We start from the raw sequence: 19,926 nt of genomic DNA on the forward strand, positions 1-19,926 counted from the left end.
GCTCATTCATTCATTCATTCATTCATTCATCTATTCATCCATTCAACAGCTTTTATTGAGCCCCTATCATGCGATAGGGATCATGCTAAGTATGGGGATAAAACAATGACCAAGGCAAGAGAAGCCCCTACTGACATGAAGTGACCATTCAAGCAGGGGAGACCTAAATGTCATGTGGCATTGTTCTCTGCAGGAAATAAAGCACGTTAAGGACAACAGGATGTTTTGGGGGATTAGGGTGGTGCCTGCTATTTTAGATTGGTTTTTGAAAAACAGCATCTTAGGTGACACTTCAGCAGAGACCTGGTTAAAGAATGAGAGAAGTAAAGGGGTATCTGGGGGAAAAGCTTTCCAGGTAGAGGAACTGCAAGTGCAAAGGTCCTGAGGTAGAAGTGTGTTTGAAGAAGAGCAAGAAGGTCAGGGTTGCTGGAATGGAGAGTGTAAGAGGAAGCGTGGAAGGAAGTAAGGCCAGAGAATGAAGGAGCATTTAGACAATGGAGAGGATCTGAGATTTTTACTTAGCTTTTTTTTTTACTGCAGTCTAGCATACATGCAGTGAATATACTCACAGCATGATGAATATTTACGTATGTGTACTCCCATGAAACCACCATAGAGGTAAAGATATATTTCTTTATTGTTATTTTTTAAATTCTTTATTGTTTAAAGTATTACATGAGTCTCCTTCCCCCCCCATTTGACCTCTCCCCAGTCCTCCCCACCCCCCAGCACATGCCCTCACCCCCCTACTGTCTGTGTCCATTGGTTTTGCTCATATGCATGCATAAAAGTCCTTTGGTTAATCTCTTACCCCCTCACCCCCTCCTTCCCTCATAGGTTGGACAGTCTGTTCAATGCTTCTATGAGTCTGGTTCTATTTTTGTTCATCAGTTTATATTGTTCATTATATTCCACAAATGAGGGAGATCATGTGATATTTTGAGGTAAAGATGTAGAAGATTCCTTGTGTCCTGCCTCCGCCATGCCCCTCTCTGCATCCGGAGGTAACCACTATGCATTTTTCTCTCACCAAGCGTTAGTCTTGCCTGTTCTGGAATGTTTCACGAATGGAATCATGCAGGATGCTTTTGTGTCTGGCTTCCTGTGCTCAGCATATCGCCTGCGCGATCTGTCCATGTTGGAACGTGTGGCAGTTTAGAATATTCGGTTTTAGTCTGAGTGGGATGGGAAGCCTTTGGTGGTTATGAGCAAAGCGATGACTTGAACTAATTTGCATTTTGAAAGGTCTGCCACCTGGCAGTGTGAGACTGAAAGCAAAAGGCACAGGGGAGCTGGTTCTAGTGTCCCGGGGTGCAGACCGGGTGGTTTAAAGGGCCGAGCTTATCTTTCAGAGCTCCCGAGGCCAGAGGCTGAGACCGGCCCGGCAGGTCTCTGCTCCCTTAGAGGCTCCAGGGGAGGGGCCTTCCTTTCTTCAGCCAGCTTCTGGGGCCTCAGGGGGTCCTTGGCTTGTGGACATGTGACTCCAGCCTCTGCCTTTGTCTCCACGTGGCCTTGTTCCCTGGCCCTCTCCTCTTCGTGGAAGGACATGGGTCAGATGAGGGCCCACTCTAATCTAGAATAACCTCATCTTAATTTAACTGGCCATATCCCCAGTGACCCTTAGGACACATTCTGAGATTCGGGGTGGTGTGGCATTTTCGGGGACACTATTCACCCCACTACAGGGCTGCGGCAGCAGTCCAGGCAGATGATGGTGGCAGGACAGGGCAGTGGTGGTGCTGCAAGGGGTGGTTGGAATCATAGGGAGTTTGAGGGTCCCGCTGACTGGTCTGAAGGGTCGTTAGTTTTGGGGAGTAACTGAACGAGAGAAGTTAAAGATGGCTTCAGGGTATTGGGCCCAAACTACTGGGAGAATAGAGTTGAAGTTTCCTGAGGTGGTAAATTAGGCTGGATTAGGAACAGGTAAGAGAGGGAACTATAAAAAGGCCATTTGGAGGCATCCAGATGGGGGTTTGGGGAGGAAGGAAGATTAAATCCGAATGTCAGTAGGTGGAATGGTGTTAGGGTGATGGGCCTGGGAGAGGTCAGCCAGGGAGCCAGCATGGACAGAAAGGAGGACCCGGGACCGCCCAGGGCATGCTGCCAAGGGAGGTGCGGAAGCTGAGGAAGTTGACACCACCTGAATCCGTTCTGTGAATTAGGAGGGTTTAAAGGGGTAGTTTTCAAAAGCTCTTCCCATAGTGCCTGGAGTGTAATCTTCGAAGAATAGTGAATGGTAGCTCTGTGCATGTTTGCTTTTATTCTTAGAAAAAAAAAAGAAAAGAAAAAATCAAGTGAAACAACAATCTAGGGGTTTGGGAGAAGTCTGGTTGGTGGCTGTGACGGCCCTGTGAAAACTCTGGACAAAGAGACACGGGCCTTTCTTTGGCCAAGCCCTGGGGGCTTCTGGAAAGCCCTTCCCCACCACCCCAGGCGCCCCTCTCTCTGCCCAGAGCTGACATCACCAGGGCAGCCCGTGGGGAGTTCTGGCTCCGAGGACAAAGGCCTGAGTGTGAGCAGTGTGGGGCCTGGCATCTCCCAGCTGCCACCTCCCCGATCCCCCGTCTGTGCCAGGGTTAGACGCGGGGGCGGGAGCCATGCAGCTCCCGGCACAGGAGGGCCCCGGGGTCCCTGGGATTCTCCGAGGAGGGGGCCTTTCAGATTCCTCAAAGGAGGTGGTCTTGGACCAGTCATTTGGGCTCTCTGTGCCAGTTTCCCCTTCTGTGGCTAAGCACGAACGGTCCAGGCTTATCCTAGGGCCGTGAAGATGAGTTTGACCGGTAGATGAAGCATGAAGCACAGTGCCTCGTGTGTGGTGAGCACACGGGAAAGGTTCTCTGATCACATTTTCTTTTTAAAAAAATATATTTTATTGATTTTTTACAGAGAGGAAGGGATAGAGAGAGAGAGCTAGAAACGTCGATGAGAGAGAAACATCGACCAGCTGCCTCTTGTACACCCCCTACCGGAGATGTGCCCGCAACCAAGGTACATGCCCTTGACCGGAATCGAACCCGGGACCTTTCAGTCCGCAGACCGATGCTCTACCACTGAGCCAACCGGTTTCGGCTCCGATCACATTTTCACCTGACCTGGCGGGAAGCTCCCCCAGTGCTTGCAATGGTGCCCGCACACAGTAAGCACACATCGTGAATTCGCAGGATGAATGAGTGATAGGGTGGGAATCCCTTTCCCAAGAGTCTGTTTCATTGCCAGTTTGCTAGCGCGGTGTTGAGGAGGAAGGCTGAGACCCGTTCACGGCTGCGTGTGCTGGCAGTTCGCACCTGCATCAGTTCATCCGCCCATTTACTCATTCATGCTTCTGTTGGGCACGTGGTCAGCCCTCGTAACTCAGGACAGTGAGGGGCATGGTGGAGGGACCACAGACACGAAACTCACGATTCCTGGCAAGACACGGATGCTGAGGTTGGAGCCCCCTTGAGTCCAAGAGGAACCTCTCCAGAGGAGAGGACGATAAATTCCTGCATGTGGTTTGTAGCCACAGGGAACAGACGACCTACTGTGGAGGTGCCAGGAGGAAAGGGTCTTGGGAATTGAGAGAAGATGGGGAAGGCGGAGGTGTGTGTGTGTGTGTGTGGGGGGGGGGAGGGCACTGGCCTGGCCTCGAAGAATGCCGGGCTTGGGGTGAGGGTAGCCAAGCCCAGGCTGTTCTTCAGCCCGCCTGCGTGGAGATCCCACCTCCTGCTCACTTTGAGGAGAAACACTTACCCTTGCCAGCCCCAGTTGCCCGAGCTGGGAAATGGGAATAATACTAGTGGTTAGCTCGAAGGGAAGTTGGCGGCAGGATGAAAACTGCCAAGAACCTTCTGGGCACATCCTAAGCTATCAGTCAGCGTTAGCTGTGGATGAGGGTAATAATGGGTTTATTATTATTATTGGGAGGAGTAACACATTGTAGGCAGGGGGATAAAATGAACACAGGAAAGGAGCTGGCATGAAGGCAGTACAGATGTGGGTGGTGAGGTGGCCGGGAGCTGAGGGGTGTGTTGCAGTCTTTACGCTGCAAACCAGAACCCAGGTATCCCTGCGGCAGCACGCAGGTCCTCACCTCCGGGTGAAGGCAGAAAGCCTTTTCAGGGACAGACAGTTGAAGATGGCAGGTTCATTTTCCAAATCCCATGGTAACCTTCCCTCCACAGACGTAACTCTTTCTAGATCTTGGAAAGATCTGTACATGTCTTTATATGTTACTATAGACCTGTACATGTCTTTATATGTTACTATAGACCTGTTCTCTATAAGCAATGCCTACTTTGGGTTTGTGTGTCTTTAAAAGTTTTATATTGGTTCGTACCATGCATATTCTTTATTTGTGTGTGTGTGTGTGTGTGTGTTTGCTCAAAAGTATGTTTTTGAGGTTCATCCACATAGCTCTGTAGCTTTAGTTCCCCATTGTCACTATGGTGCAGAAGTGTCCTGCAGACATGTTTTTCTATTCTTATTAGGTTGCTTCTCATGTTTTGCTGCTCCACACAAGGCCGTTTGGAAGCCCATGTTCCTGTCTCCTGGTGTGTAGGTGTGAAAGCTTCCTTAGGCCAGGGACCGGCACACGTGGCTGTGAAAGGCCAGATAGTAAATATTTTAGGTTTGTGACTCTGTGGTCTCTGTTACAATGACTCGGTTCTGCCATGATTGCTTGAAAGCAGCCATGGACAATGTGTAAATAGATGGATGTGTTCCAATAAAACTTTAATCACCACAATAGGGACTGGGCAGGATTTAGTTCACGTCTGATGGAGGCCTTGTGCTGGGCTATATAATTCGAGGGGTGAGGGTGAGGGGACTAGGTTTACAGTTGTGAGTATGCGAAACACAGTTTATTCTTGTATTATTATTTATTAACTAGAGGCCTGGTGCACAAAATTCTTGCTCTCAGGGGGCGGGGGGTTCCCTCAGCCCAGCCTGTGCCCTCTCGCAGTCCAGGGGCCCTCCAGGGATGTCCCCACAGGGAGCAGGCGTAAGCCAGCAGTTGGACATCCTTAATGCTGCTGTGGAGGTGAGGGAGGCTCCTCCCACTGTCGCTGTGCTCGCCAGCCATGGGCTCAGCTTCTGGCTGAGCGGCGCTCCCCCTGTGGGAGTGCGCTGACCACCAAGGGGCAGCTCCTGCATTGAGCATATGCCCCTGGTGGTCAGTGCGTGTCATAGCGACCCGTCATTCCCTCGTTCGGTCTATTTGCATATTAGCCTTTTATTATATAGGCTTATTGAATTATTTTCCACACAAACGACTGTAAACCTACTTTTTTTCCCACCCTGTATGCACATTTCCATCTCTCCTAGGTGTTGCTAAATTGCTTCCAGAGTATGTAGCTGTGTTTTGAGAGTGCGACCCGATGGCCGTTTGAGGGTGGCCCGATCCTTCTGTTGTCCTTGGCGAGTTTTAATGACGGTGTGCTGTCCCTTTGCAGAGCTGCATGCTGCTGGGCGGCCGGAAGACCACGGACATCCCTCTGGAGGGCTACCTGCTGTCTCCGATTCAGAGGATCTGCAAGTACCCACTCCTCCTCAAGGTGAGAGTGGCACCCCACTCCCTTCACCGTGTTCCAACGGACAGACTGGCTCTGCTTGGCTTAATCACAAAATGAAATTTGCTAGTTCAAGCAGCTGAGAAGTCTGGGGCAGGCTGGATCCACCAGGACCCTGCCTCTTTCTCCCTTGCTCAGTTCGGCTTTTGACTGTTCAGCTTTATTTTCAGTGTGGTCGCAGAGGGCTATAGTTACTCTGGCCTTTTACCCTCTCTTCTAGTAGCTCTGGCAGAAGTCCTGAGGGTGATTCAGGCTTTGGCCATCTGAGGCCAGGAGAATGTGATATTCTGAATGATTTGGGCCTGAGTCACGTGCTTTTACTTCAATAACTATTTTATAATATTTACATTGAATCAGTGACATGAAGCCTTTGCTTGTCTATTTCTCCTCCTCCTGTATGCTTGGATTTGGGCTTTACCCCAATCGCTATCAGCTGGGCAGAGTTAGGGTCTGATTGGCTAAGACATGGTCCATTGGCAGTGAGCAAGGTGATATTGTGTTCTGATTGGCTGAGATTTGGGGTCAGATGCTTCATACCTGAACCAATCAATCACCCTGAGCAAGGGATCTCTAATTGGCTTAGATTTTTGTCATGTGCTCCAGCCTCTCACCAATCACTGTCCCACAGGCTAAAAGCCCAGTGGTGGGGACAGACTGACCCTCCTCACCAAAATCTGGGCTCTTTGTGGAAGAGGGTGGGCAAACAGATCCACAAACTGCTGTTTCCTGTGCTGTCCAGCCGCCTTTGGCTTCGTCTTGGTCCAGGAGACCAGGGAAGATTTGCTGCTTGTGTGGGGACCCAAGAAGTTTTCACTCTCAGCATTAGAGCCGGCTTCTGGGTAGGTCTCCAGCTGGGTGGATAGCTCTGTCACCATCTGCTGCTCTCAGCTCAGGGTTTTCAGCCTTTGGAAGTGGGGGCTATTGACCTGAGCTTGCCTTGGCGCCATCCTCAAGGCCTTGGGTCTGACAGCTGTTCCTGGAGTCTTTGCTGGTGGACTAATTTGGCTGGAGGTGCCTCATGCACATGCCTGGGGCCATGTGCATCCTTAGCTCCATGAACTGGAAGAGAGAGGGGAGGGGAGGAGTGCTAGGGAATTCTTGGACTTGACTTTCTGCTGGATACGGTGGGTGACACCTGAGCCTCGGAGCTCGACCAGACCCTGGGCCATCATCTCTGCCTGTGAACACAAGCCTGTGCCGTGTGCAGCTGTGGGAGGTGGGCCACGCTGTCCCCTCACCTCCCCTGGCCTGCTGCGGTCTTTCCCTCCCCGGAATCTCCGAAGGACTTTCTGCAGTGGCTCTTGTAGCTGCCTGGATCCCCTGGGGGGTGTTGGCGATGTCATACGTAGCTCAGCTCTCCAGCTTGGTGCAGGAGGAGCACCATGTGGACCTTGCCAATTGGTAGCCTGTGGACCGAATTGGACTTTTGCCAACGCTCTTTATTTGGTCGGTGTGGTGTGTCTTCCATAGGTGAGCGAATTGCCAGCATTTAAGGAGAGTGTTCTGTACCGGCTTAAGGCAGGGGCTAGCAACACTGTGGCTTCCGGGTCACATCTAGCCCGTGGCCTGTTTGTGTACAACCCATGAGCTGCGAGCGGTGTTTACATTTTTTAAAGGGTTGTCAAAACAAAACCCTAAGACAAAGAAGACTGTGTGACAGAGACCGGATGTGGCCAGCAAAGCCTAAAATATTTACTATCTGGGCCTTCACAGGAGAAGCTTGCTGACCCCTGGGTTAGAGCCACACTTGGCAGCCACAGGTTGCCTGGGTTTGAACCCCGGCTCTGCCTTTTACGAGCTGTGTGATCTTGGGCCAGTCACTTCTCCATGCCTCAGCTTCTCATCTGTAATACATAGTTTGTATTAATAAGGTTGTTATGGTGACGAGACCCTTATTTACTTATTTCTTAGAGCAGCTCAATGAGGTAGCCATGTTGATTAGAGACAAGGCAACTGAGGCACAGAGAAAGGAAGGGGCCTGCTCAAGGCCACACGGTGGGTAAGGAGGCAGAACCATGATTTGTGGATTCTAGAATTCCCCTATCCGCTCCACAGCCTGTTGGGAAGCACTTGGAGGTGCTAAGGCTGCCAAAGGGCTGGGTGTTGGGCATGCTGACCTCAGTTCCCTAAGTGGGGAGTCTGGGAAGGTCGGTGACCTTGTGTGTCATGGCTCAGGGACTGGTCTGCTCCTCCTTCCCTGGTTTTCAAAACCTTACGCATTTGACCCGCTAGAAGAACCACCAGCTGAGGTTCCCTAGGTGTTGATTAACCCCGGATTTCTGGATCTTGGGGAAGTCTGGGATCCCAGCGTGTCTCTGGAATGGCAGTTCCTATAACGTATTCCAATAGCCAGTGGGGCTGGGCCTGTGTGGATGGGTGGACTCCAGGGGCCACAGTTCGGTCTGGCAGGGCTTCTGGGTTCTGGATTCCCAGAAGAGCAGAGAGGGACAGAGCCGGGCGGCCGGCAGCTGATGGAGGAATAACTGCCCACAGGAAATGGTTGAAGCCGGGCTGTGGGTTTGCTCTCCTGACCAAATGGCTGTTTACAGGCTCAGTTTCCTCTGCCTCCAGCTGTGTTTATCCGAGGCTCAGAGAGCACTGGGGGACCGGCCAGCGGGACCTCAGATTCCTGTGGGCCCATGCCATGCCGCCCGCCCGACCGAAGTGCTCTGTGTGTCCGGCCTTTGGCACCCACAGCTGAAATGTTCGCATCAGAAAACAGCTGGGACTGAGGGAAATTCTTTGTACCCCCCCGAGTTCCTCCTTTCTGTCACATTTTCCAGTGGGTTATAAAAGACAATCCCTTGAGAAGGGAGGGGGTAGGGTCAGGCCTCCCCTCCGGCCCCTGGTTCTGACGCCCTCGCAGATGTCCCTGTGGCTCTCTGAGCCCCTGATTTGAGCTGAGCTTGAATTAAGTAGGTGAGCAGGATGGAGGAGCCTGGGCGGGAAGAGGGAAAAGGCAAGAATGAAAGCCTCTTTGGGAACAGCCCCAAAAAGCTGAACTTGAACATTGCCTAAGAATAGCCGGAACATTCTATTTCAGCCTTCAGCCCAGACCCGGCATAGACAGTTGGCATTTTCAGGGTTTGTTGAGTTTTCCGTTGGCTGTTCCAGGGAAGTGATTCAGGTTTGGGGTAATGCCCCTGGTGCTCAAATGGCAGGTGCCGCGGCGAGACAGACTGTCACCGACCCTTTGAGCTGCTTCCGGCCGATGCCAGAGCTCCCTGGGCGCTGCCTGTGCACCGGCTGCTGGAGTGGCTCAGGATCCACAGGGCTTGTCTTGGTCTGGGGTTCCCCCCAGGACCTGCCGGCTGCCGAATGGGAGCAAGCGAGGCAGGCAGGGGGCAACTTGGAGGGCACATCTGTCTAAAGGGGCAGCCGGCGCTCCAGTCCCTCTGTTCCCCTTTGCCTTCTGCCTCTCTAACCCCTTCTGTCTCTTTTGCTGGCTCCTCACCTTCTAGACCTCTAAGCGTAGGTGGGCCCTGAGCCTCAGTCCTTGGCCCTTGACTCTGTCTAGACTTGCTCCTGGAGGGCTTGTTTACTCTGGCTTTTCTTATTTTATTAAAGAATATTCAGAAGTTGGGCAACCATCACCATCATCATTTTAGAAATATTTTCATCATCCCTCCCAAAAGGAACTCTGGACCCATTTAGCAGCAGTCACTTCCCTTTTCCCTCCTCCCCTCCCCCAGCTCCTGGCAACCACCCACTTCCTGTCTCTACGGATTGCCTATTCTGCACATTTCACATAAAGGGAAATCATCATATCTAACCTTTTGGGTCCGGTTTCTTTTACGTAGCACAGTATTTTCTAGGCTCATCCATGTTGGGGCATGGCTCACAATTTCATTCCTTTTTACAGCTGAGTAATATTCCATTGTGTGGATAAACCATGATTTGTTTATCCATTCATCTGTGGACATTTGGCTTCGCACTTTCTGGCTATAACGAATGGTGCTATTATGATTTTTATTATGCCGTGCATAAGCTGGCCCCATCTTATTGGAGCAGCTCAATGAGGTAGCCATGTTGATTAGAGACAAGGCAACTGAGGCACAGATTTTTGTGCGGACAGATTTTTGTGCGGACATTCCCATGGCTTTAAACTCCATCTGTGGGCCACTGACTTCCAGCATGCATCTCTCCCTTAGCCTCGGCGGGACTTTGCTTGGCATCTATGTCTAGCCGGCATCTCCTACCTAACATGTCGCAAACCAAATGCTGGCTCTCCCCTTGCCCCAGGCCTGTCTTCTCGCCCATCCTACTTCCTCACCCCCATCTCTGTAAATGGCTTCTCTTCTTTTATTCAAAAGTATGTTTTTATTGATTTTGTAGAGAGAGATTAAGGGAGAGGGGAGAGAGAGAGATAGAAACATTGATTGGCTGCTTCATGCATGTCCCCTACTGGGGATCAAGCCTGCAACCTGGGCATGTGCCCTGACTGGGAGTCAAACCGATGCTACTTGGGATGATGCTCAACAAACTGAGCCACACTGCCTGGGCTGGTCTCTCTTCTTTCTGGTTGCTCAGGCCAAGCCCGGGAGTTATTTCTGACCCACCCCATATCTAGTCCATTAGGCAGTCCTGTTGGCTCCCTCCCCACACACATAAAGTTTTCTGGTGTGCCCCCTAAAATCCTTTGGAGAGCTGTGATTAGCACACATCCCATGCTCTGAGAACCTTCCCTTTCCAGCCATCCTCCTGCACCGAGCACTGAGGCCAGTACCTCCTTAGTGATGGGCTGCATCCATCTCCAGGGGCGCCATGCTGCTATGATCAAGTTTGGCCCCAGGTGTTTGACAAGTTTTAAATCAAGTTGGCATTTGAAAATCAGGAGCTCTCACATGGAGGTCTTCAGTTCTGTATTCAGGAACAGTTGGCAGCAATAGGTTGAAATTTCTACAGTCATCTAATGAGTGATTGGGAGGCACCTACTGCATGCTAGGTGCCATTCTGGGCACTAGGGACGTTACTTAGCAGATCCCTTGTAGACTTCCTGATTACCTCCAAGAGAGAGCCACAGTTGGTGGTGTTCAGGGGTTTTGAAGCCATTAATTCATTCCCAAACTCTTTATTCAGCAACTAGTATGTGTCAGGCATTGTACAAGGTGCTGGAGATACAAAGTGAGAAAAACTGCTCAAACCCCTACCTCTGTGTTCTGCTGTTCTGCTGGGGGAGACAGACAGCAAACGAATAGGAAATGTATATGTTCGTGTAGGTGGAATGGGTGCTTTGGAGAGAAATGTATCAAGCTAAGAATGATGGATTGAGAAGGGACTTTTGAGGAAAGACCCGAAAGAGATGAGGAAGGTTCCTTGGGGAAGAATCTTCCAGCCAGAGGGAACAGGCAGTGCAATGGCCCTGAGGTAGGAATGTGTTCGAGGAGCAGCAAGGAGGCCAGAGATACGAGGTAGAAAGTGGGGGACTGAGGTTAGAGAGGTGATGGGGCCAGCTTATGCACGGCATTGTGGGTCCTTGTAGGGTCTTTGTCTTCTCTGAGTGAGGGGGGTGCCATGGGGAGGTTCTGAGCAGAGGAGGGACAAGGTATGGCTTAGTTCCCACAGGACCCCTCTGGCTGTCTGTGGAGAATGGACTGTGGGTGAGGAGAGTGGAGGTGGGAGTCCAGAGGGGAATCGACCTCAGTGATCCAGGGAGGAGATGGCTGGACTACGTTGGTAGCCGTGGTGGGGGATGCATTTTATGAGAACTGCCTCTTCACACCATTAGCCCGTTTTCAATTGGGTAGTTGTTTTCCTATTATTTGCCAAGGTTTTCTGTATTTTATCCTGGATATTTGTGTCATCTCTTTGGTTCTCGTCTGACTCTGATGTTATGAAATGGGCCCTCCATCTGCCAGGGATCTGGCACTGTCACCGTCTTGCTGAGAAGGCACAGGAAGTCAGAGGTCTCTGCACTGTGGTCTTCCCTGCCCAAGCTCCCATCCTCCCCCAACCACAGTGCCCACCCTCCATCCTGCCTTTTGGGCCGTGAAGTGACACCTTAGCCTAAGGCTGTTCCAGCATCTCAGCAGCAATTCAGGTCCTTTCCTGTGTGGTGAGCAACAGTAGCTCAAGGAACAGAAGCCTCCTCTTTCAGGGCGAGAGACCTGCTTTCCTCCTGTCAAAGCCACGCTTGTGTATCTGGTCCTCCAAGTAGCCTGCCTGGATCTCTGTCCCTGGGAGTCCTGCCTGCATTCTGCTTTCTGCCACGATCGATCGATTGGTGTGGCTCTAGCTGAACCTCTTAGCGTGCGACCAAGTGCAAGTTGTTTAACCTCTCTGTGCCTCCATTGTGTCATCTGCAAAATGTGACATGCAGTTGCCTCCCAGGCTTGCTGCAAAGACAGTGCGTGGGAAAACTCACAAAAACATGCATATGACTAGGTAGATAGTCATGCTTGGTAAATGTTAGCTTCTCTAATATTGTAGTGATTTATTTTTATTCCAGTTCCTGAACTTATTAGTGTAACTTCTTGAGAAGAGACTTAAGTTCTCTGTCCCTGAGTTTCCTCCTCCATCAGATATATAGTGCCTTGGTCATGGGTTATGGTGAAGATTAAATGAAATAATACATGCAAAGTGCTTCTAAGTGCTTCATAAGTATTAGCTATTTTTTTATTGTCTCAACGTTCGTTTTGCCCAATAGTCATAGAACTATAGTAGTTTTTAAAATGAGCATTTTCATGACATATTTTGTTTTATCCTTTTACTATCAACCATTCTCTATCCTTAGGGTTTAGGTACTTCTTTTATAAACTACACAAAGTTAGAATTTAAAAATCTGTTAACCCCTGTCTTCTAACTGGAGAGTTTAGCCCACTTACATTTATTGTACTTATAGATACATTTGAATTTATTTCTACCATTTTTTTTTCTATTTTTGTTTTCTTCACCCTTTCTCGCTTTATTTTGCATAATTTTAGTTTTTTGTTTGTTTGTTTGTTTGTTTGTTTTGTTTAGTTACTCTTTTTCTTTTTATTCCTTTTCATTTTACTTCTGTATTGGAATTTATAGCGACTGCCACCACCATCCTGTACAAGAAGTGAGTAGATTAGATAGAACTCAGTGGGATGGTGACTGTGGCCAACTGCAGAGCCCCTGTCCTGTCTAAGGAGTGGCTGCCAGTCAGGCCAATTGTTAGTGGTAGGTGGAAACACAGGCCCGGAGTGGCCAGCGCTTCTGCTTTGCTGAGAGAGGCTGACAATAGCATTTGGCCTGCGGGGCCTGGTTTATGTCCTGGGCTTTGCTCCAATCCTGCACTGCAGAGCCAGGAGACCGAGGCTCAGACGGTGGGTGACTTACCTAAGGTCACACATACAGTATGTCCTGGTTGAAGCCAGAATGTGGACTCCCAGTCCTGAGCCCTCAACCACTGTCTGCCCCTCCCTCCCTCAGTGGAAGGATGGCGTTTTTAAGACCCCTGTGAATTATTTCGTTCCTCCATTTATTCATAATCTGCGGGGCCTCAGTTCTCCCAGCCTCGAAGCAGGGGCTGAAATGGTTAAAATCAGAAATGTTTTTGCATGAAATTTCCATAGAGTTTGCAGGCCTGGAGGTTTTCTTTGCTGTGCTGGACAGCTTTTCACTTCTGGGTTTTCTTGGACTTCCAGATGTTTTTTTCTTCTTCTTCTTTTCTTTTTTTCTTTAAGTGGTGTTGGGTCTTGTCAGGCCTCTTCATTTGAATCTTGCTGTCATCCTAGATGTGACCTGAGGGGACCCCAGAACTGCCAGTGCAGGGAAGTGTTGGGCAGAGATGACAGCTCCACCTCCGGGGCTTGGACAGAGCCTGCAGCTGGCTGGGGTGTCTTCAGAGCGTGGGTGTCCTCTGCTGGTCCGGCCGCCTGGGTGACGCCCTCCACTCCCACGGGCCACCTTTTTCTCGCTGTGGAGAGGACAGCATGGCTTCCCAACTGCCTTGTCTCCTGGGCCTCCACCACGCCCACGGCAGAGCGAGTGCTGGAGACTGCCACTTCTTCCAGGGACAGATCCAGCTTTGCTTTTACCCTGTGGTTTCGTGGATCTGTCTCCTTACGCTGGTCTGGAGTTCGAGGCCTCTGTCCCAGGCTGTCCTCTGGTGGCCTCGCTGTGGGCGGAGCCCACACCTCAGGTCCAAAGGGGCTGCCCCGACACACAGCCAGTGGCTCCCTTTTGGTAAAAGCGTGGTTGGAGGGGAGTGAGGGGGCACGAGGGGCCTTTCAGAAATGCCGGGTTCCTGTTCTCTGACATCCTCTCTTCTAGGAAGTGCTCACCTCAGGCCTGCTTGTGAAACCACACGGGCTCACAGGCGGATGTTGGGCAAGGCCATCAGCCTGGCTCCGGAGGGGCTGGCGCTGTCGTTGTGCAGGGTGGCCCAGGGCAAACCCCTGCCCCCCTTCCTTCTCTGTGCTCCGTGAGTCTAGGTATTCCCCGGGGTCTGCCCCTGCTCAGATGTTTTGTGTTCAGAGAGCCTAGTTGTGAGGAGAGTCATGCCTAGGTCACATGACTAAAGAAACATGTTTGCTGGTATGGCTGGAGGAGTGATTCACTTGGGAAGTCTTCCCTGATAGCTTCAGGCTGGCTAGTCCCTTCCTCCTCAGTTCCTCTCTCATCACACTTAGGAGACGGCGGAAGCCCTTGGATAAGACTGGCCTGACCTTGAGAATGTCCTTGCCTGTGCTTGTGGGGGAAGTTCATGGGTTAAAGGTCTGCTCTGACTAGCCTCCTTACACCCTCTGCCATGTCCCTGCGAAGGCAAGGTGTGTTTTATTTTCACTTAGAGTTGACATTTAATGTGATTTTATGTCAGTTCCATGTATACAGGATAGTGGTTAGACATTTACGTAATTTGCGAAGTGATCCCCCCCGATAAGTCTACTACCCGCCTGACACCGTGCATAGTTATTACAATGCTATTGACTATATTCACTATGACACATTTTGCATCCCTGTGACTATTTTGTGGTTACCAGTTTGTACTTCTTAATTCCTTCACCTTTCTCACTCAGCCCCCCAAGGCAAAGCATTATCGATACTCATTTTACAGATGAGAAAATGGCTGGGCCAGGGCCATATCCACGACCACCTTTCTCTGCCCGGTCCTGTCCTGTCCTGTCTCTCTCTCCTCTCTCTCATTTATTCCACTCCAGCCACACCACCTCCTCATGGTTCTTTGTTACCTACCGCATGTGCTCCCACTTCAGACCCCTTGCATATGCTGTTCCCTCTACCAGGCACACCTTTCCCACAGATTTTTTCATGACTCTCTCCCTTGCTTCTCTAGTCTCTATTCACATGTCACCTCCACACAGGGGTCTTCCTGACCCCCCTATTAGAGAGAACACCTTTTTTCCCTACGACTCTCTAGCCCTCTCATTCTGATTTGTCTTCATAGTATTTATCACTGCCCAACAATGAATTATATACTCGATTTTTCATTATTTTATCTGATCTTTTATAGAACATAATACCCACCAGGTGAAGAAGTTTTCTCTTGTTTTATTAACAAATTTGTCCCCAGATCTTAGAATACTGCCTGCTATGGAGGAGGTGCTCAAGGGACATTTATTGAATGAATGAATGAATGAATGATGTTTCCCAGCCCCAGATCATAAAGTTTTCATATAGCAGGCTGGGCGACCTGGAAGCCAGGTTTGATCCCCTCTGGGTTGATGTTTCTTATTCTTCTTAAAAAAAAAAAAAAAAAAAAAAAAATATATATATATATATATATATATATATATATATATATTATTGATTTTTTTTTTTTTTTTAAAGAGAAGAAGGTAGAGGGATAGAGAGCTAGAAACATCAATGAGAGAAAGACATCAATCAGTTGCCTCCTGCACACACCCCACTGGGGTTGTGCCCGCAACCAAGGTACATGCCCTTGACCGGAATCGAACCTGGGATCTCTCAGTCCGAAGGCCGACGCTCTATCCACTGAGCCAAACCGGTTTTGGCGATGTCTCTTATTCTTGCCCTCACTTCTTCCCTAGGAGCTCGCCAAGAGGACGCCCGGAAAGCACCCAGACCACCCTGCGGTCCAGAGCGCCCTGCAGGCCATGAAGACCGTGTGCTCCAACATCAACGAGACCAAGAGGCAGATGGAGAAGCTGGAGGCACTGGAGCAGCTGCAGTCCCACATCGAAGGCTGGGAGGTGGGTCTGGGGCAGGAGGGGCCCTCCTGGTTGCCAGGGGCACAGAGAGCGTGCAGCTGCAGCAACAGTCTGGCCTGGGCACTCAATTTAGCCGGTAGCGTGTTTTGTTAACCTACATCATATTTGTAAAGAGGTGGTTTAATTATTTTTTAATTAAGTCCACATAAAAATGTACACTTCAGGTGTCCTTTGAAAAACGGTAACACTGGGCCCCCATTCCCCACAGTAGTAGCCACCAGAGCTTCCGGTTTTCCTCAGTCTCCACCACGCCCCATGACTCCCCAATCACTCTCTTTCACAAGTTGCCTTACCTGCCTGGTGCCCATAGGCCTTAGGTTTTTTTTGATACCAAGGTCCGGGGTCTACTCCAGGACAGGATTCTGGCTCTGATACTTCCTTGCTGGGTGTGACTTTAGGTCAGTGTCTTAACTTCTCTGAACTTCAGCTTCCTCATTGATACCTGGCACATAGTATAAGTCCTCAATCCATGGTAGTTATTGATGTTGCTATCATCATGATTATTAGGGGATGGGATTCTTGAGATCTTCTGACTGTGTGTAATTTATTTGTTTAAACCTCGACATCTTTCTTAGATTATTTGAGATTTCCTACAAATCCATAGAAGGAAATGGGAAAATCTGAGTAAATAAAAAAAAAATATCAGAGTAAATACAGCTGGAAGGGGAGATTAGGAGCAAAAAAAAAAAAATAAATAAAAAAAATCAAAGGGTCTGTGGACACAGATTATCCTCTGAATCATCTGCCTTTGGGTTTTCTGGCACTCGCTGTGTTTGGGATTTTCCTCTTCTTTTCCCTGTGTGAGGAAATCGTAAGTGTGACTCTGTATCGCTAAGGGGCTGAGGGTGTGGCTGCAGAGAGGAGCGGGATCTGTGCTCAGTGAAGATGTGGGGTTGTGGGCCCCTTCCGTGTGGAGGGATTCCTTTGCTTCAGTTTCCTCATCTGGAGTAATGCTCGCCACGCCCCCCACCCTCCTTCCCCTCGGCCATCCTGCCTGGCCGAGAATGGAGAACCAAGAACTCAGACCCCCTTGTTGCTCGGGTTTGGAATGTGATTGGCCAAGATCAGATCCAGCTGCTTGACATTGGGAGGCAGGGGCGGATGGAGGCCACCCTTGTGCTGTCTTGCAGCAAAGCACAGCCTCGGTCATGTTCGGCTTTCTGTGGCAGCACATGCCGAGGGCCAGGCTCCAGCTTCCCGGGTGCCGGAGGCAGGGCAGGGGCCTTTCTTGTTGTTGCTGGTGGCTGGACAGGATGGCTTTGCAGCGGACGGTGGAGGCAGCGGCTCCTGAGGCCTGCGGTCAGGTTGGCGTTTTCCTGGAGGGTCAGCTTAGGCAGTGGCTGTCCTGATTTGCCCTTTTCCCAGGAGGGCTGAGGCAGTGGCCATGGAGGGGCCTTATACTAGGTTTGCTGGGAGCCCCGGCTGAAATTCCTACCCCTCTAGGCCCTCTTTGATCGAGGAAGCTCTCACTTCTTCCTGCCTAAAATACATAGCTGGGATTCTGTTTCCAACAAATGCACATTGCCTGATCATCAGGTGTGTTGGTTAGGACTCTCATTTCAGCCTTGTGATGTCAGAGCTCTGATTTGGTTTCTTTTTAAAAAAATATATATTTTATTGTTGTTTTTTACAGAGAGGAAGAGAGAGAGGGATAGAGAGTTAGAAACATCGATGAGAGAGAAACATCGATCAGCTGCCTCTTGCACACCCCTTACTGGGGATGTGCCCACAACCAAGGTACATGCCCTTGACCGGAATCGAACCTGGGACCCTTCAGTCCGCAGGCTGACGCTCTATCCATTGAGCCAAACCGGTTTCGGCTGATCTGGTCTCTTGTCATCCTGTTGGCCTTCTTCTCATGGTTCCGAGGTGGCAGCAGCTTCAGGCATCCTGTGCCCAGAGCAGGAGGAAGAAGGAGCCAGGGGCAGAGCCAGGGCAGTGAGAAGGACTCCTCTCTCGGAGAGGAAAACCTTTCCCCGAAGCCCCAGAGGAATTTCCCTCTCATCTTATTGGCCAGAAGTGGGTGACGTGGCCACTTCCCACACATGTGCTCACATAGGGAGCGACTATTGTTGACATGTTCGAGCGTCTGTCTCTTAGGACTTGGAGCTTCCTGGCAGCCAAAGTGAAAAGAACAGGGCATATAAGTTACTTAACGTTTATCGTCAAAAAAGGAAGATAGAGAATGGTTCTTCTGGGAGATAGATCATTTCCTGGAAACCAGCTGGAAAAGAAATGTCTCACATGGGCCCCTGAGGAGAGGGTGTTGAGCAAGCGGTTTGGCAGCTGGAGCAGAAGTGATTTCCAGATGCCTTCTGGTAAGGGCCCAGGGAAATAGGAACTAAGGGTTTTTGGGACCCCTCTGTCCCAGAAAAATGTACAGTTTGAGAATGGCCCTCATTTTGATCACTCCACTAGGAAATAAAGCGACCCAGAATAAGAATCGCTGGCAATTACTGAGCCCCTGTCATATATTTCCAACATTAGCAGGGAGGTGGTGGTGTTAATCCCATTTTACAGATAAGGAAACTGAGGCACAGGGACTTGGTTTTGAAGCTCAGCACTGGAACCTGCCGAGTTCCTTGCCTCGGGCTAGTTTGTCCTGCTCTCTTGGTGTTATTTTCCCCTCCTTGTCTAATTTTAGTGATGATACCTCTGACGTTCTGCTGTCATTTTGTGGATAAAGTGAAGTATGGAATACTTTGGAAAATCTGAAAGGTTTTCTGTGCAGTAGGACGTTTTTTAAATAGAGCTTCATCCTCAAGGTGACTTGTGAAAATAATACCTTTTAGCTAGAAAAAATAATGTGTAACAGCGAGGCTACTCGCCGTGGCTTCATGCCGTCAGTAGTTACAGTCTCCGGGGAGAGGACTAGTTAAGGTGTCGCTCACGGTGAGTGATAGCGATGGCCAGTCCTGATTTCTGACTCTCTTCCTGACCGTTTCTGACCTTTCTGTTTGACCTGTCGCCAATCTGATAATTGGTGGTTGTTGCCTCTCTCGGAACACGGCTGACAAGGACTTGCTTTGAGGGGAGGGGGAAAGTCTTTTCTGGGCCACGCTCTTGCTGTGTGCTTGGGCCGGCAGCGTTCGTTTGGCATCTGATCCTCGGTTTCATGGGGCTGATCCTTTGTAAGCCACTTGTCCTTTTTAGTCGCGAGGCTGGTTTAGTTCAAACCAGATAAGTTAATCCATAAATCCATTTTGCGGAGCACGAGGAAACGGCCGTGTGTGGCAATGCTGCGGAAGTGAGTGGATGCCCCGGCCCCCTCTGTGCCTCCGCTTCCTCACCCGGAAAGTCTGATGGTGGCAGTGCCCCTGGAGTCACCGGGGGGTTCGGGAGTGATGCACGCAGAGTGCTCAGAACAGCACCTTCTTCCCCGGCTCAGCACACACACTCAACAGGAGGAGCCGTGGCAGCAAAGCAGGGTTTCTTTCTCAGATGTTTTAGATGAACAAGCATCATGCAGCTTTGGCTGGAGCTCACACCCAGCGTGGGCTGACCCAGGGGACACTCCAGATCTCCAGATCCAAGCCCCACAGACTGTCGAAATAAAAAGAAATGCATCAGAGAGAAACAGCGCACACGCCTCTCGCTGGCTCTGGGGGCTCTGGTTTAAGAGCCCATCGACTACTCACCCATGAGGGAACAGAAGTAAAATGCCCACGAATGGAAGTTCCGATGTGTCCTTCCCACCCTGACTCGGCTGCCTGTGCTACCGGGAACACGTGGCGTCTTCCCTTCTGAGACCCCTGCTCTTGACCAATGACTGCGCACAAACACTTTCAGGCTTCCTTTGAAGAGGCAGCCCAAGGGAGCAGAGGTAGTGGGTAGGGCAGAGAGGCCACCTGCCTGGGCCCCAGTCCAGCTGACTCACTCACCAGCTCTGTGACCTTGAACGAGTGGCATTCTGTGGGGGAGGTGGAATAATAAGTCAAGACATAAATAAATAAGGAGGAGGAAGGCATAAGTAATAAGCTCCCCAAAACAAAACTAGATGCTGGCCAGGGCTGTCTGACTGAGTTAGTCCTTTCATCACCCTGAGCCCCAAGTCCCATGTCTATGAATGGTCACCTCCGAATGCTCATCCCAGCATTGTTAAGGCTTGCTCGGCAGATGGAAGCCGGTGATCACATGGTATTGGTTTTCTGTCTGCTGACAGATTTGCGGTGCATTTCGGTTTTGGGGTGAGGGAGGCGGTGGTCGGTTGTGTCTGGGAGGGAAGA

The 19,926-nt window shown here is 50.3% G+C and overlaps 1 protein-coding gene across 1 annotated transcript in view; it reads left to right on the forward strand.

Annotated features, from left to right (window-relative positions):
- PREX1 (phosphatidylinositol-3,4,5-trisphosphate dependent Rac exchange factor 1) overlaps positions 1-19,926 on the forward strand; it is a 165,953-nt gene that overhangs the window by 89,172 nt on the left and 56,855 nt on the right. Inside the window, exons 5-6 of the mRNA XM_084886927.1 lie at positions 5,430-5,531; positions 15,521-15,682. Coding sequence (XP_084743053.1) covers positions 5,430-5,531; positions 15,521-15,682 — 264 coding nt within the window. The remainder of the gene's footprint in view (positions 1-5,429; positions 5,532-15,520; positions 15,683-19,926) is intronic.

Source organism: Pipistrellus hanaki (genome assembly GCF_964339955.1).
Source record: "Pipistrellus hanaki genome assembly, chromosome: 6".
In the NCBI taxonomy this organism is placed as follows: domain Eukaryota; kingdom Metazoa; phylum Chordata; class Mammalia; order Chiroptera; family Vespertilionidae; genus Pipistrellus; species Pipistrellus hanaki.